This window comes from Ictalurus punctatus, chromosome 29 (genome assembly GCF_001660625.3).
Source record: "Ictalurus punctatus breed USDA103 chromosome 29, Coco_2.0, whole genome shotgun sequence".
Classification (NCBI taxonomy): domain Eukaryota; kingdom Metazoa; phylum Chordata; class Actinopteri; order Siluriformes; family Ictaluridae; genus Ictalurus; species Ictalurus punctatus.
Window position 1 is genome coordinate 6,392,727 of NC_030444.2, and position 17,431 is coordinate 6,410,157.

The 17,431-nt window shown below is 39.6% G+C and overlaps 1 protein-coding gene across 13 annotated transcripts in view; it reads left to right on the top strand.

Moving 5' to 3' along the window:
- fam135a (family with sequence similarity 135 member A) overlaps window positions 1-17,431 on the top strand; it is an 86,869-nt gene that overhangs the window by 40,498 nt on the left and 28,940 nt on the right. For 12 of the 13 annotated variants that reach the window (XM_017461286.3, XM_017461291.3, XM_017461289.3 and 9 more), the window contains 3 exons: window positions 12,786-12,925; window positions 13,042-13,112; window positions 16,020-16,193. In XM_017461286.3, coding sequence (XP_017316775.1) covers window positions 12,786-12,925; window positions 13,042-13,112; window positions 16,020-16,193 — 385 coding nt within the window. Of the gene's footprint in view, window positions 1-12,765; window positions 12,926-13,041; window positions 13,113-16,019; window positions 16,194-17,431 lie in introns of all 13 variants that reach the window. The other variant, XM_053677740.1, reaches the window with a different exon arrangement.

Below are 17,431 nucleotides of genomic sequence, written 5' to 3' on the forward strand. Positions count from 1 at the left end.
ATTTCAACAAGTTGTTTCACAGTAACTGGTCTCATACACACATTACTCAAATTAACATTAACACATTATCTAAATTCTGAAGATTTTTCTTAACTTAATGAATGTTATTAATTAGGGCTGCAAATAACGATTATTTTCATTATCGATCAGTTGGCCAATTATTTTTTTCCGAGTAGTCGGATGGGGGGGGCAAACTTTTGGTACCATTGTTTATTTAAAATAAAATCCACACACTGAATGTTATAAATATAAACTTCAGACTAAAAGTTTACATAACTGTTTGTCCAATTATATAAGACTGAAAAGAACCCAATACACACAAATACACACCAGAATATATACTATTAATTTAGGACTTTGTACATCATTGTACATCAAACTGGTAATATATAAACTTTTTTTTTATTATAATAACTCGTTAACATTAACTGAGTATGAAACATACTACTCTACAAATATATTATGTGCAATATATACTTTTTTTTTGTCAACTCATTTCAGTTAAATCTTTCAACGGTGTCCTGGCATTTTAATTTAGTGTGAGCAGTGCAGCAAAAATAAAATTGGACTCGATGCTTAAACTCCCGCTTCACTGCTTCAAAGTCCGGTGTAAAAGTTTAGCATTGCAAAGCTTACAAATTGCAGTTTTGTTGTCATTCCACAGGAGACATCATCTTTACACGCAGCACGAATTTGATGTGTTTTCTCGCCCTCTTTTGAGGATATCATCGGCCCTGATCGGCCAATATCGATTGTCGACTGATACATCGGTGCATCTCTAGTTATAACCCGATTACAGTTACTGCTCTCATAAAAAACACAATTACGTTTGTTTCTAAATATCGCAAAATATAGCATCAAACAACATATTTGATCAAAATACATATTTTAGTCAGTTATTGCACTTCCTTTCTTTTTTCTTTTTTTTTAAAATTTAGTTATTCATTTTCATATGATACATTTACGTGATTCCTTTACTGATTTGCTTCTCTTTAAATCCAGTTTTAGACTGTGATATTACAAAGGTCTTTCCAGATTATTACTTGCCGCACTGTATGAGATAACTCCAATAAAGTTGCCTGAATTCTATAATATTATTTGTTCACCATGTTAGGTTTAAATCCTCTAAAAACAGATTCGCAATTGACTAACACTACTCCGTTCCAGTTCACATCCTTCAAAGCATTGGCATGTTTTATTTACTCAATCCCCCAAACACACACACACTCAAAGTCTCCATAAAACAAATGAGACAGCAGTGTTTCCCACAATAACCAAAAGTTGTCCACAATGTGAAAACAACTCGGAGAGTAAGCTGAACTAACCAAAAAAATTACCAGGACAAAAGTGCCAGTAAGAGAAAAAGCCCCTACTGACTTGAAGTCTGATTAAACAGTCTGCACACAATAACAAATATAATGTCCTTAACTTTTAAAGACTTGTAACAAATAATATAACAGTGTAGGACGTAAAGCCGAGGAAAAAACACTAATTCGATTAAATAAACAGAAACTCTAACCCAGTCAGGCCCTCAAAACAGAGCACCACATTAATACAGAAGTGGATTTAAGAGGAGTGAGTCCACAAAATCTAGGCGAAGTAATGCAACGACAATAAAAATCCAAATACTGTAGAGCTGGAGGACCGAGTGCAAAAAATAAAAGAAGAGCGAAAAAGACGCCGCTGTGTAGGGAATGCAGTTCACCCCGATATCAAGAGTTTAACATAGTCTCCTGCTTCCTCCGCTGAAATAAAGTCCTTCTGAACACCGTTATATGTAATGCGAAGCCGAGCTGGGTGAAGTATTCCATAGCGAGCGCCCTCAATACCACGAAGTTGACGCCGTATCTCATTAAATGTGGCCCGGGCCCGGGCTATCTTGGCTGTGTAGTCAGGGAAAAACAGAGATGGTCAAATCCCTTACTTTAATGGCGTGAAATGTCAACACAATCACTGTGATAGTGGAATCTGCACCCAATAGCTCGTGGTCGTTCACCAGGCTTAGGCTTCGGCTGAAGGGTCCAAAACCGGCTCCTTCTCCAGACAGCAGCAGTTGTACATGTGTCAGCGCCCTCTGGAACTCCCACTATCCTATCGTTATTGCGCCGTGACCTCAACTCCAAATCCTCACATTTATTCTCTAATTGCGTCACGGTCGCAGTGAGAGACTCGATAGTAGTCTTCATATGAACTATGTCATATTATATCCATGTCTCGGCGACGTGGATTCAGGGGAAGAAGGGGACTCGCTCGCGGCACGCACACTTGGCCTCAGTCGTGTCTGAATGCTACCATGGGTTTTCATATTCTTTCCAGACGTTTTAATGTACCACAAAGTTAAAAGTGCAAACAAGGAAACGGAGTAGAATAAGTCAAAATCTATTGTATGACCGAAAAGCGCAAATTAATTACAATTTTAATCGAAATCCTTGCACTTCCTTTCTTCTGTGTGCTGTTTGATTGAAACGCATGCGTGGACTCGAGCTCATTCAGTGAAGTTTAATGGAGGCTCACTTGCTATCAGGACAAGCCTTTATGTAAAATGGAAATATTGGCGGGAATTTCTAACATTTACAGATGAGGACATAGACGTAAAAATGTCATTTCTGCACTAAAGAAAACTAGTCTGGAACACATGAAACAGCACACGCATCTGTCACAGTATCTGACACGACAAGCCATGTTAATACACTTACGAGCTTGTTTGAAACACTTAATATAAAGCATCATGTTTTGGACAACCTGGATCGTGCACTTTTCCCGCAGCAGCTCACTTTGTGACCTCCACTTTTTTTCCACATGTTTTTTTATTCATAGAAATGCGTTTTTCACCCTTGTGAAGTGACTTCACTGACGGGGGTTATCCACAGTGACGTCACAGACCCAACTAATCCATAATGAAATTCATTGTCCATTATTTTAATTATCGATTTTATCGATTAGTTGTTGCAGCCCTAGATCCTCTTTGGAACGGTGCCTATTACTAAAGCTGATACACACTGTCAAATGACACACAAAATTGAAATTTCATAGTAATTGTTACAGTTTAAATTAACAAAAAAATCTGATTGGTCATATGGGAAAAAGTAAGTACACCCCTACATTTATCACCCCTTCAAATCCATTAAATTAGAATCAGGTGTTCAAGATTAGGTGCCAGTGATTAGAGCCTGCTTAGGAAGTGCAGGTGGAACCTGTCTTATTTATACTCCTCTCATATCTAGTGTCTGGTGTTCCCTTTGTTATTGAGGTGTATGGTGTCATTATGCAATGATCTAAAGAGTTCTAAAAGGCCTTCAGAAAAAAGGTTGTGGATTCCTAGGAGTCTGGCAAGCTCTCCAAATTATTTGAAATGCATCATTCCACTGTAAGGAAAATCATCTACAAGTGGTGCAGTTTTCAAACACAGATTTGTCCATGACTGGCTAGTAAGAGCATGTCAAAGTACATGCTTCTACAATCTGAAAGAGATTGCACAAGTTTGAACTGTGTGGGAGGTGTGCCAGGAAAAAGTATTTGCTGTCTAAAAAGAAAATTAAAGCAAAACTACAGTTTGCCAATGAGCATTTGGCAAAGACCAGGCCTTTTGGAATAGTGCGCTCTGGACAGACGAGTCAAAGATAGAGTTGTTTGGCCACAGTAAGGGGAAGAGACGCATTAATGTTCAATAATGATGGTACCAGTATATATCTGATACAAATAGGAGAATATCTTCTACATACAACATTCATTTATGAGAATTACCTTTGTATAGCACTCCATGAAAATCTTTATCTTGACAAATTCTAGTCGCTAACTGCTCTAATGCTAAGCAAAATAATAATGGACTAAAGGGAGAGCCTTAGCGTGTCCCTTTTCCTAAAGTAAAGTAGGAGGATATATACCCATTTGCCTGAACTGCTGGTTCCGACAGGTTATACTACAACTGCAATTATTTAATTAACCCTTTCCCAACCCCAAAACTTGTAGCATCCTGAACATATATCCCCACTCAACCCTGTCAAAATCTTTCTCCGCATCTTGTGAGATAGCTGCAATAGGGCTATGCAAATCTGCTACCGCCCACCTGACGTTGATAAACCTCCTGATATTATCTGCTGAGTTCCATTTCTGAATAAATCTAGATCTTCATATGTCAAGAGTTATAACTATATTTAATCTATTTGTAAGGATCTTTGAGAATATTTTTGCATCTCAAGAAACAAGAGAAATTGGACTGTAGCTCTTATATTCATATGGGTCCTTATTCTTCTTAAGAATGAGTATGATTATTTCCTTGGCTACTATAGGCTCTCCTCTCTCAAATGCTTCCATGTACATGCTGTGTAGCAGCAGGATCATTTCAGCAACCTTACATTAAAAGAATTCTGTGGTGAAACTGTCCAATTCTGGGGCCTTGTCATTTGGCACATTTTAATAACCCTTAAAATCTCATCACAGGTTATTGGTGATTCAAGGGCCTCACTTTGGTCATCAATTAATTTAGGTAGTTTTACATTTTCCAAAAATAATTTTATATCCTCCTCCTTACTGTTACAGGTTGATGTGTATATAGTTCTTTGTAAAACTTCGAATGCGTTATAAATATTGTCTGCTTAGGCCAGAAGGGCACATTTAATTCTATATAGGTCTTGACTTAATTCTGTAACACCACATTAAATACTGTCATTTAGCAAATTGCAATTAAACTTCCACTTTGGCATTCATGTCCTATCAGTGATGGGTAATATCATCAGTGTAACTGGGGCATGATCCGATACGAAGATGCTTCCAATTGAGCACATAATCACAGACTGAGAGAGGGTCTTCGATATTAGAAAGAAAACTGTATATGTAAATGTTTTATCTGCATTTGAAAAAGTATAGTCTCTGGTCCTGCCCAAACCAATCCCTAAATAGCTTTTCTGACTCCATTGGGGACAGATGTGTTTCTTGTAAGAATACTGTGTCCATATTGTTTTGGTTTCTGGACTGACATTACCATTTTCCTCTTAATCGGGTGCCCAATCCCATTTACATTCCAGAATTAAATTACTTTCCTTCCCCTGTCAGCTCCTGTTTGTTGCATGCTGCTCACTGCATCCTATGCATCTCTCCGTCACTCAAGTTCAGGAATCTGACCAGGATAGTGTGTGTCCTCTCCTCAGGATTACGCTGCGGTATAGGGGCCCTGAGCTGAGTTTTTATTTTTTAGAATTAATTCTCTTAATATGAATTAATAACATTCAACAGGTTAAGAAATCTTACTTTCATCTTCAGAATTTAGTTAATGTGTTAATGTTAATTTGAGTAATGTGTTTTCTGTTTGAGACCAGTTACTGTGAAACAACTTCTTGAAATGGAGAGAATAAAGCTTTTATTGGCATTTTTTTTTTCAGAATTGTGGAATCAATTATTCTTAATTTAAAAGAAGGCATAAAAGGCAGATGTATTGGCTGATATCAATCTGAATAATCAGTTATCGGCTGAGAAATTTAGTGGACTGTCACATGTTCCATCTTTTTGATCACTTAAAAAATGGGTGGGTTCAACTAAAAGGTTTCCTGTTCTAAGTTGTTTAACACATCTACAGGGCCCTCCATTAATATTGGCACCCTTGGTAAATGTGAGCAAAGAAGGCTGTGAAAATTTGTCTTTATTGTTTAACCTTCTGATCTTTTGTTAAAAAAAAAAATTCACAAAAATACTCTGCTCTCATGGATATCAAACAATTGCAAACACAACACAGGTTTATCCAAAAAAAAAAAATATTGAAATATAGGTGTGCAACAATTATTGGCACCGTTTTAGTCAATACTTTGTGCTACCTCCCTTTGCCAAGATAACAGCTCTGAGTCTTCTATAATGCCGGATAAGGTTGGAGAATACATGGCAAGGTATCTGAGACCATTCCTCCATAGGGAATCTCTTCAGATCCTATCAGATAGGATATCATCTGCCATATAGGTTGATTTTATGTTTTGGTAGCTAGCTTATAATTATTTGTCTGTGTTTCACTGATTATGGCCTAAAGGGTTAGGTGGGGTATTTATTGGGTTTAAGGTGCAGTGAAATAGTGCCGGTATTCATTCAGTCTTGTATTCTGTTTTATTGCAGATATTATTCAATTAAATGTATTATTGGTCTAACAGTGGTGCTAGTCAAGAAGTGCTTATAGAATTCAGTAGGAATGCCATCCAATCCTTGTGCTTTATTATTGGGCATAAATTTACTGGCATTAGAGAACTCATCCATTTCTGTTGGTTTGTCTTTGGAATTGACTTCTTCCATAATTAAGTCTGGGTCCTCATGTTTTAATCTGCTCACAGGGTTGTTTGGTCTGTCCTGCTAAGTTCTTGATCACTGCATTTGTTTATTGTTCTTTGTTATTTTATGTTAGCTAGAAATCTCAGAATTTATTTTAGTATATTTAAAGAGTCTTTGTAGTAGATATTGAGGGTTTTCATTTTATTTTTTTAATTTATTTTTTTACTTATAAGGTCATTGGATTTTAGTTTTCTTGATTTGTTTCAGTTTTTTTATTTAGAGATCTGCTCATTCTCATTCGTTATCAAATTGCTCTTTGAGGATAGTACCCTCTGAAGATGTTTTTTGTAGGCGATTTCCACACGAGAGAGACAGGAGCACAGTTGCTGCTTGTAATGAAGTAATTAATTTTTATACAGGGCTCTCCTCAGAATGAAAATCACACACCGATCTCGTGTGGAACCTATGTTTTCAATTTACTATAATTCCAAACTCACTACTGTAGAGCAATTCCAAGCAAATATGAACCTTACCTTTAAAAAAAAATAAAGTTCTTTAAAAAAGAGCAAAACCCTTTTTAAGTTGTCCATCTAGGTCTGTATTTTACTGCATTGATGTGCTGTAGTAGAAATTTTAAGGAAATTGCCATGTTGGCACCAATACTAAAATAACGTTTTCAACCAACCATATTATGTTTTCAAAAGAGTGTTCAAAAACCTCTTTTTTTTAAACTTTATATTAACAATAAGCATTTTGCAGAAAATGGACAAATGTCTGAGAAATAAATACACTCACTTTGTCATAACAGCAATGCCTTTTGAATTTATAACAGTTATATTTAGGACGTCATGATGCTTCAGTGCTGTCATGTCTGTAATGTTTTCAAGATTAAGTTTATATCATATAATAATATCTATACTAACTTAATAGCTTAACTTTCTGTACAAAGCTAAACTATGTCTATGCTAATTATGATCAACAACTCATCTCCCTTCTTTGCTGTGAACAACCATAATAATGCATTATGCATGTGACCGTTATGGACACTTCATATTAAATCATCTGAATATCACCAGCACACATTTGTTTACCCAGATGCTGCTGTTAAATGACTGACTGATATTATTGCAATCTGTTTCTGGCTTACTGTATATCGGCGCATTTTAGTAATGTAATGAATTAATTTATTCTAATAACATACAAGAAATTAAATTCTAACAACAACGAGAACACCATGGGGATTTACAGATCACTACAATGTTATAGTTCTTAGTGTTTGAATAAATGTGTGTGTCAGAGAGAGCGATGAACAGGTCTGCACCTATGTTCACTCAGATGATCACTTACATCCTACCATAAAGGACACACTTGAGGTGTTTTTCCCCTCGCTCTATTTCTCACGCACTCCCCCACCTTTTTTTGGACCTCTGTGTTTTGGACAACACAGATTGTGTTGCTGCTTCTTCTTTGCTCCTCTTAATAAGTATAATCCAAATGACAGCCATTATTAGACGTGGTTAAAACATAACTACTGAAATTGTTAGTACTACTAGCGATCATTTTGACACAAAGCATAATACTGTGGTTATTTTGATTCTTGATTGCACATGGAACTGTGCAAACTGGCTGAAAACAGTGCGATCATTTTGAGGCAAACCATAATATTGCGAGCATTTTGACACATGATTGATTTGAACTCCATGCATCCATCTATCCATCCATTCTCCACACTGCTTGTCCTCTGTAGGGTCGAGTTGATGCTGGATCCCTGCGTCTCATGCCGTAGGCAGGGAAACAACTTGGACATATGGCCAATCAGTCCATCACAGGGATAACACACAAACATACACTCATTCACACTCGCACCTCACATCTACAGGCAATTTAGTGTCTCAAATTCACCTGACCTGCATGTCTTTGAATTGTGGGGGGAAATAGGGGATTTGAACTCCGATATGATAAATATTTAATATAGCTGCTGATCAAGCTTGCAATTCTGTACCTTTCATGGTCTCATGCACACACCAAATTCATGCTCTCCAAACTGAGTCTTGAACAGCGCCACATTGGTTACACCTTAACGGCATCAGAGATGCTGTGAACTCAGGTTTAATTAATCCGTAAGCACTGGCGGTACTGTGATTTCAGTTTAAAGCCAACTAATTGTGCAGCCTTACCATACTGATGTCTAGGACGTCAAGGTTTGGTGGTTTAAATACCCACTAGAGGTCTCTGTTAAAGTTTTTAAAGCATTTTTTATTCTTTTCCATAGTCAGGTAAGTGCTGCATTCAGAACCGCCATGTCCGTAACGGAGAGATGTCTCTTCCTCACTTTAAACCAAGTCACTGCGCAAGTCATTTTGTCATCTACCATCCATCCCAACCTCTAAGTCCTGTGGTGACAGGCAAGCGACAAAGTGGCAGGTGTGGGTACACTGGTAGCTGTAGCCACAACCCTGCACACAGGCGGCCCAGGCCATATGGTCGTTCTTCACGGAATGGAGCAGCAGTGAAGTCCGGCAGCCCCCTGAGCGACTGAGCAGCCCTATTTAGGATTGCACTGCTCACCTCCAGGCATGAGGAAGGGGCTTAAAAAAGGTGCCCTAAACATTGCCTGCTCCAAAATTTCCCTAACCAGCTTACCACGGCTGGTGGGGTCCCTAATCAAGCAGTCAAAACACAAAGAAGAAAACGAGGATCGTTCCTCTCACCTGTGGTGCATGGAATGTGCGCACTCTCATGGACAGACCCCAGAGGAGAACTGCTCTGATAGCAAATGAACTATTCAGGTACAACATCGACATTGCGGCCCTGATCGAGACCCGGCTCGCAGGCGCCGGTGAACTTTGTGAACTGGGCTCTGGATATACCTTTTTCTGGAGTGGTCGAGATAACAATGGGCGGTGTCAGCTTTGCAGTTTAATCAGCGCTGATTGGCAAGTTGGCAGGCCTTCCCAAGGGAGTCAACGACAGGCTCATGACCATGAAACTCCCCCTCCTGTCTGGAAGAAAGTACCTTACAATCATCAGCTGCTATGCTCCAACCATGACCAACCCAGAGGAAGTGAAGGCCAAGTTCTACGAGGACCTCCACTCTGTCATCGCTGATGTTGCTAGAACAGACAAGCTCGCCATTCTAGGCGACTTTAACGTGAGAGTCGGCAATGACAGCTCTGCATGGGATGGAGTGCTAGGAAAGCACGGAGTGGGTCACTGCAACAGAAATGGTCTCCTTTTGCTTCAGACTTGTGCCGAACATGAACTGCTGATTATCAACACAGTATTATGCCTCCCAACCCGTAATCGGACGTCATGGATGCACCCTCACTCAAAGCATTGGCATCTCATCGACTTCGTCATCGTCAGCAAGAGGGACAGGCAAGACCAAGTCCATGTGTGGAGCCAAATGCTGGACAGACCATCTCATCTTCACCAAGCTCAACATCCGCATCTAGCCAAAGAGACGCCCGCAGGGGGAAAAAGGCCCCTAAACGTCTAAACATTACAAAGTTGAAGTGCGGTAAAACCAAGCGGTCTTTTATGGATGCCCTGGACGATGTCTGGAATCCCCCTCTCTGGACAGCCAGAACGTGGAAGCTGACTGGGCGGCCCTCAGAGAACTGGTCTATGACACAGCTACTGAAATTCTGGGTCTTTCATCCAGAAAGCACAAAGATTGGTTTGATGAGAACAGTGAAGACATTAAGCAGTTGCTGAACAAGAAACACCGTCTCCATCAAGCCTACCTCAACAACCCTTCATCCACCTCCAAGAAAGATGCGTACAAAAACGTATGCAGATTGGTACAGCAGAGACTCCGACAGATGCAAAACACATGGATGAGTTACAAAGCTGATGAGATCCAAGGCTATGCAGACAGGCATGACATGAAGAGATTCTATGATGCTTTGAAAGAAGTGTACGGACCCACGTCATCAGGTTCATGTCCTCTCCTCAGCGCAGATGGGAATACATTGATCACTGACAAGAAAAAGATTCTCGAATGGTGGGCACCGTCCTGAACCGACCTTCAGCCATCAATGATGAAGCCATCAGATGTCTCCCTCAAAATACCCATCAACTAAGCACTGGATGATCCTCCAACCTTGCTTGAGACCCAGAAAGCGATATGCCTCCTCTCCAGTGGGAAAGCTCCCGGCTCAGACTCCATCCCAGCAGAGGTCTACAAGGAAGGAGGCATAGCTTTAGCACAGAGGTTTCATCAGCTCTTCCTATTGTTGTGGCAACAAGAGACGACCCCCCAGGATTTCAAAGATGCCTCCATCATTCATTTGTACAAGAGCAAAGGGAACTGCCAGTCCTGTGACAACCACCGTGGCATATCATTACTATCCACCGCAGGCAAGATTCTTGCCTGGGTTCTGCTGAACCGCCTGAATGCTCACCTCGACCAAGGGCTTCTACCAGAGAGCCAGTGTGGATTCCGGAAAGAGCGCGGTACCATCGACATGGTGTTTGCAGCATGGCAGCTACAAGAGAAATGTATGGAACAGAACGCTGACCTCTTCTCTACCTATGTAGACCTGACCAAGGCCTTTGACACTGTCATCAGAGAAGGCCTTTGGAAAATCATGGCGAAGTACGGATGCCCAAGGAAGTTCATAGCCATGGTGCAGCAGTTCCATGACGGCATGCAGGCAAGAGTCCAAGACAACAGAGAAGCGTCTCAGCCATTCCCAGTTTCCAATGGTGTCAAGCAGGGTTGTGTCCTGGCACCGACCGTGTTCAGCCTCATGTTCTCCGCAATGCTGACTGACGCCTTTAGAGACGGTGATGTTGGGATAGGCATCAAGTACCGCACAGATGATAATCTCAGGATAGGCATCAAGTACCGCACAGATGATAACCTCAGGAGGCTTCAAGTGAAAACCAAGGTTTCGACAGACATCATAAGAGACTTCCTTTTTGGTGATGACTGTGCCCTTAAAGCTAGCACAGAAACGGACATGCAACGCAGCGTTAACAGGTTCTCCAGTGCCTGCACAAACTTCGGTCTCACCATCAGCACCAAGAAGACTGATGTCATACATCAGCCAGCCCCAGGAAAGCCCTATACAGAGCCCAACATCACTGTCAGTGGTCAGAGACTGAAAACAGTGACCAAGTCCACCTACCTCGGCAGCACATTGTCACAAAATGTCACAATAGATGACGAAGTTAACGTCCGCATTGCGAGAGCCAGCTCAGCTTTCAGGAGACTGTATGCCAAGGATTGTAACCGAAGAGGCATCACCATCCACACCAAGCTGAAAGTGTACAGGTCAGTTGTGCTCCCCACACTGCTGTATGCATGCAAAACATGGGCAGTGTACCAACGTCATGCCAGGAAACTGAACCATTTTCACACCACCAGTCTCAGGAAAATCCTCGGCATAAAGCGGCAGAACAAAGTCCCAGACACTGTGGTTCTCAATCAAGCAAGCCTCCCTAGCATCTTCACCATCTTGATGACTACCCAGCTATGCTCAGCAGGACATGTGGTACGCATGACAGACCAGAGTCTACCAAAGAGACTCTCCTATGGCGAGCTCCAGCAAGGTCCGCGTTGCCAAGGAGGTCAAAAGAAACGCTTCAAAGATACCCTCAAAGCCTCACTGAAAGCGTTTAACATCAATCCTGCCTCCTGGGAACAGACTGCATTGGATCGTGACGCCTGGTGCTCCTCCATCCACAGGGGCTCTTTGCTGTGTGAGACAAATCGGACAGCTGCGGCCGAACGAAAGAGGGTAAGACAGAAAAACCCATGCTAGCAACCCTCCTAGAGATGTCCACCTCATCCCCTGCCCCACCTGCCAGAGGACTTTCTGTGCAAAGATTGGCCTGACCAGCCATCTACGCATCCATCATCTCGGATGACAAAATGGTCTACGACAGACAACAACAAACAAAAGTAGTGAGGGTGAATTGAGCTGAGCATGTAGTGAGGAATGTTGTGGGAATGAGAGCATACCAAAAGAAATAGCAATTTCCATGGCAGAGGTTCAATGAGAGACTGTTGTTGTTGTTGTTGTTGTTGTTGTTGTTATTAATTTGATTATTTGCCATAGTTAATTTATTTATTTGTAAATAATTAACTACTAACTTGTTCATGGCCCCTGTTGGACAAATCAAGGAATGTGTTAAAAGGCATATTTTAAGTGAAAACCAATCAAAACTGTAAAATAACTTGACAAAGTAATTCCTTTTTGACATCATAAATTTTACAGTCAAGTGGTACCCAAATTATGATTAATCAGATGCTCACACAGTTAACTATTTCAGTGAATAACCTTTTAATTGTTCTTGAATAGGTGTTACATGTACTAATAATTTAACAGTTCTGATGTCATATAAACTGAAAATGTAAAACAAAAAAATCAGAAGAATAAAACATTATAAATTAACAATAAAAAAGGAAATCTTGCAAGAATTCCATGGCTGTTCATTCAAGATCTAGTGAAACTTATTAAATGCAATTAAAAAATATTCACAGATATCTGTATCTCATAGCTTGTTCAGTGTTGTGCTCCGTTTTATAGATTCAGATATGGTCGTTCCGGCATCTGTGCAAGGTGATGTCATCTACAGCAAAACCTTTCAGATACTCTACAAGAATGAAGAAATAGTAGTCAATGATGTTCTCATATTTAAGGTGATGATGCTACTAGATGAGAAGAAGGTGAGCTTCATCTTCATTTACATCAAAGTTTCCCATAAGGGACACAGTGAATGTGTAAATTCATTTTTGAAGATCATAAGAAAATGTCTAAACATTAGTCTGTTTCTCCTCTTCAGGTGGAAGAGTCCTTAAATGATATGGATTTTCAGCTCTCTCTGGACCTCTACTTTGCAGATGGTGATTACATGTATGTAGTGAAATTTAATTCTTAATTCATTTTAGTATGAACTTGGTTAAAGCATACTCTTGTAGAACACATTGTGTAGTTGGTGAAGGGAAAATGTGTTAGTTTATATCTATATAAGGGTCAGTGACAGGATTCTGAAATGGCTTTTTCAAAATCATAAAAATCTGGCATATTTTGTTTTTACAATAATTCAAATAATTGAAACAGCCCTGTACCCAAAAACTTTAATATAAACATTAAATTAAATTATTTATTTATTTTTTATTTTATTTTATTTATTTATTTTTTTTATTATTTTTTTTTTACCAAGTTAACCAATTCTTTCCCATAAAAAAAAAGTCATGTGCTCTGGCCATGATATTTAAAATAATATTACCTTTACATGGATATAATACTTTGACATGTTATTTGTAGTACAGTGAAATGCTTTACAAATTAGTTTTCTTACCACACAAGGCCATTATGCAGCTTTTAATAAAACAAAATGTTCAGGGGATTTTTGAGGTCATACCACATGATGGTCAGTTTCATTAACAACACAAGAACAGCATAAAATATGATTATTTTCCAACTTTTAAAGAGTGGTACTGACCAGTTATGTGTCCTCAGATGCTGAACTGATCGTGTTTTTTTTGTTTGTTTGTTTGCTTTTTATTTTTCAAAATTAAAGTCTTAAAGTTGCCTTTTCTTTTCAGTTACACCATATTATTTTTCACAAAACAATTATCAACAGACAATATTGTGATGGAAATAATTGGAAATATTATGATATAAATGATAATGGAAATGCATTGTAATTTTGTTCAGCAATACAGAATAGTCATGGAGTTATGCCAAGCATGAAAACTTTTAAGTTAAAAAAAAATTTCAAGTAATTTTAATTAGGTTTTCAAAGGAGATGTTATGGGTGGACTATCACACCATATGATATTTTTAGACTTTAAATGTAAAAAAATATATATATATATATTTTTTTTAATTAAGTTGTTCCATATACAGTATCTCACAAAAGTGAGTACACCCCGCACATTTTTGTAAATATTTGATTATATCTTTTCATGTGACAACACTGAAGAAATGACACTTTGCTACAATGTAGTGAGTGTACAGCTTGTGTAACAGTGTAAATTTGCTGTCCCCTCAAAATAACTCAACACACAGCCATTAATGTCTAAACCGCTGGCAACAAAAGTGAGTATACCCCTAAGTGAAAATGTCCAAATTGGGCCCAATTAGCCATTTTCCCTCCCTGGTGTCATGTGACTTGTTAGTGTTACAAGGTCTCAGGTGTGAATGGGGAGCAGATGTGTTAAATTTGGTGTCATCGCTTTCACACTCCCATATACTGGTCTCTGGAAGTTCAGCATGGCACCTCATGGCAAAGAACTCTCTGAGGATCTGAAAAAAAGAATTGTTGCTCTACATAAAGATGGCCTAGGCTATAAGAAGATTGCCAAGACCCTGACACTGAGCTACAGCATGGTGGCCAAGACTATACAGCGGTTTAACAGGACAGGTTCCACTCAGAACAGGCCTCGCCACGGTCGACCAAAGAAGTTGAGTGGACGTGCTTAGCGTCATATCCAGAGGTTGTGTTTGGGAAATAGACGTATGAGTGCTGCCAGCATTGCTGCAGAGGTTGAAGGGGTGGGGGGTCAGCCTGTCAGTGCTCAGACCATACTCTGCACACTGCATCAAATTGGTCTGCATGGCTGTCATCCCAGAAGGAAGCCTCTTCTAAAGATGATGCACAAGAAATCCCGCAAACAGTCTGCTGAAGACGAGCAGACTAAGGACATGGCTTACTGGAACCATGTCCTGTGGTCTGGTGAGTCCAAGATAAACTTATTTGTTTCAGATGGTGTCAAGTGTGTGTGTGGCGGCAACCAGGTGAGGAGTACAAAGACAAGTGTCTTGCCTATAGTCAAGCATGGTGGTGGGAGTGTCATGGTCTGGGGCTGCATAAGTGCTGCCGGCACTGGGGAGCTACAGTTCATTGAGAGAACCATGAATGCCAACATGTACTGTGACATACTGAAGCAGAGCATGATCCTCTCCCTTCAGAGGCTGGGCCGCAGGTCAGTATTCCTGCATGATAACAACTTTTGCCTTGCTAAAAAAGCTGAGGGTGAAGGTGATGGACTGGCCCAGCATGTCTCCAGACCTAAACCCTATTGAGCATCTGTGGGGAATCCTCAAACGGAAGGTGGTCTGGAAAGTCCATTAACATCCACCAGCTCCGTGATGTCGTCATGGAGGAGTGGAAGAGGACTCCAGTGGCAACCTGTGAAGCTCTGGTGAACTCCATGCCCAAGAGGGTTAAGGCAGTGCTGGAGAATAATGGTGGCCACACAAAAATATTGACACATTGGGCCCAATTGGACATTTTCAATTAGGTGTGTACTCACTTTTGTTGCCAGCAGTTTAGACATCAATGGCTGTGTGTTGAGTTATTTTGAGGGGACAGCAAATTTACACTGTTATACAAGCTGTACACTCACTACATTACATTGTAGCAAAGTGTCATTTCTTCAGTGTTGTCACATGAAAAGATATAATCAAATATTTACAAAAATGTGAGTGGTGTACTCACTTTTGAGATACTATATATTAGAGGTACTATAGATACATGGTACCTTAAAAAAATGTAATAAATATTTTAAAATAAAAAATACAGATGGACAAAATTCACCCATAAATAAAATATTTCAACATCAAAACCCGTTCTTGGATACTATTTTTGTTATTGATTAATTCAATAAAATTTTATTTGTATAGTACTTTTAACAATGGCCACTGGTCACAATTAGCTTTACAGAAATATAAATATATATTAAATATAACATTTAAATTTTTACCTAGATAATATAATTTGTGTAATGTTATGTCATGTTTGTGTTTCCTTAGGCCAGAGGATTCTAGGTCACTGCAGAGTATCAGCAGTCGGACTTTGCGATTGCATTTTAGTCTCCATAGAGGCATGCACCAGCACATCAATGTCATGTTTGACTACTTTCACCTATCGATCATCTCCGTCACCATCCACGCCTCTCTGGTCGCACTGCATCAACCCCTCATTAGGTCAGAAAAGGGTCTGGGCCCTGTTTTCCTAAACCATTCCTTTTATACTACTTTCCAAAATCTGACCGTGCAACAGTGGATCATGATGAATATTCTGATTTTTCAGAAACTTTTACTTGTTTAATACACAGCAGTTTTACTACACACATGCTTCAGGTCACAAGCATAAATGTCAGTTTCATAGATTCAAAAGATATTTCACAAAAGGTCAATTTGATGTGTATTGAAGTCAGTATTAGCCAAAGATGTTTTTGCAGACTATTCCATTTGTTTCCAGTGTTGTAATCTAACACTAGATACCCCAAAAATACCCCATTTGTGTCTCTTAAGTCTACATTATTTACAATTTCCTAATTTAGCATACATGATTCATTTAGCTTCTGTATGAAATAAGCTAAAGTCATTAAAGCAAACTAATAATCATTCATTTGCACACTATTTCTGCAAACATTTAGTCAGTTACCTTCAGGTCTGTCACAGCAACCCACTGCAATTCCTCACCTGGCTGCCAGAGGTCCCATTCACCAGAATACAAGGTTACCTAGGAAACTGCCTAGGAAACCTAGGAAAAGTTTCTCATGAAACTGTCTCTGCAGACTATTTATAGACTTCTACAGCAATCACTCATTAAAAATGTTTATTGCTCATCTGATAAGTTTAAACCATGTTCCAGATTGTGTATATTGACCCAAGGCTATTCTACTGCCTTTTGTATTATCCCTCTTTCAATATATTCCCAACATGGATCTAGCGAAAGTACACAAATTGCAGTCCACAATATCTGAAAAAGGGAAAATGTTAGAGGCTCACTCCCAACAACTTCAAACAATGTCCAATGTCATTGAAGACTTGATACAGGTTTGCCACAGCACTGTCCCTCAAACAAGCACCACCTCAGCCACTGTAGAACAAACACAGGCCTCTGCTCATATGGGAATGCCAGCCAAACTGCGCATTGTGCTGCCTGAGAAATATGATGGCTTAACAGGAAAGTGCAAGGGATTTTTAATGCCATGTGCAATGCATTTTCTAGCATGTCCCACAAAATGCAGAGAATATTTTATTTGTTCTGACTGTCCTAGCTGGAAAGGCTCTTAACCTAGGCCATGGTAATGTTCCACAGTGAATCTGTGTTTCTGCATTTATCAAATCAACATTTATATTACAGAATTTTTCTTTTTTTAGAGAAGTCTTTGATCACCCATCAGGCCAGAGGACAACTGTTGTCACTATGGCAA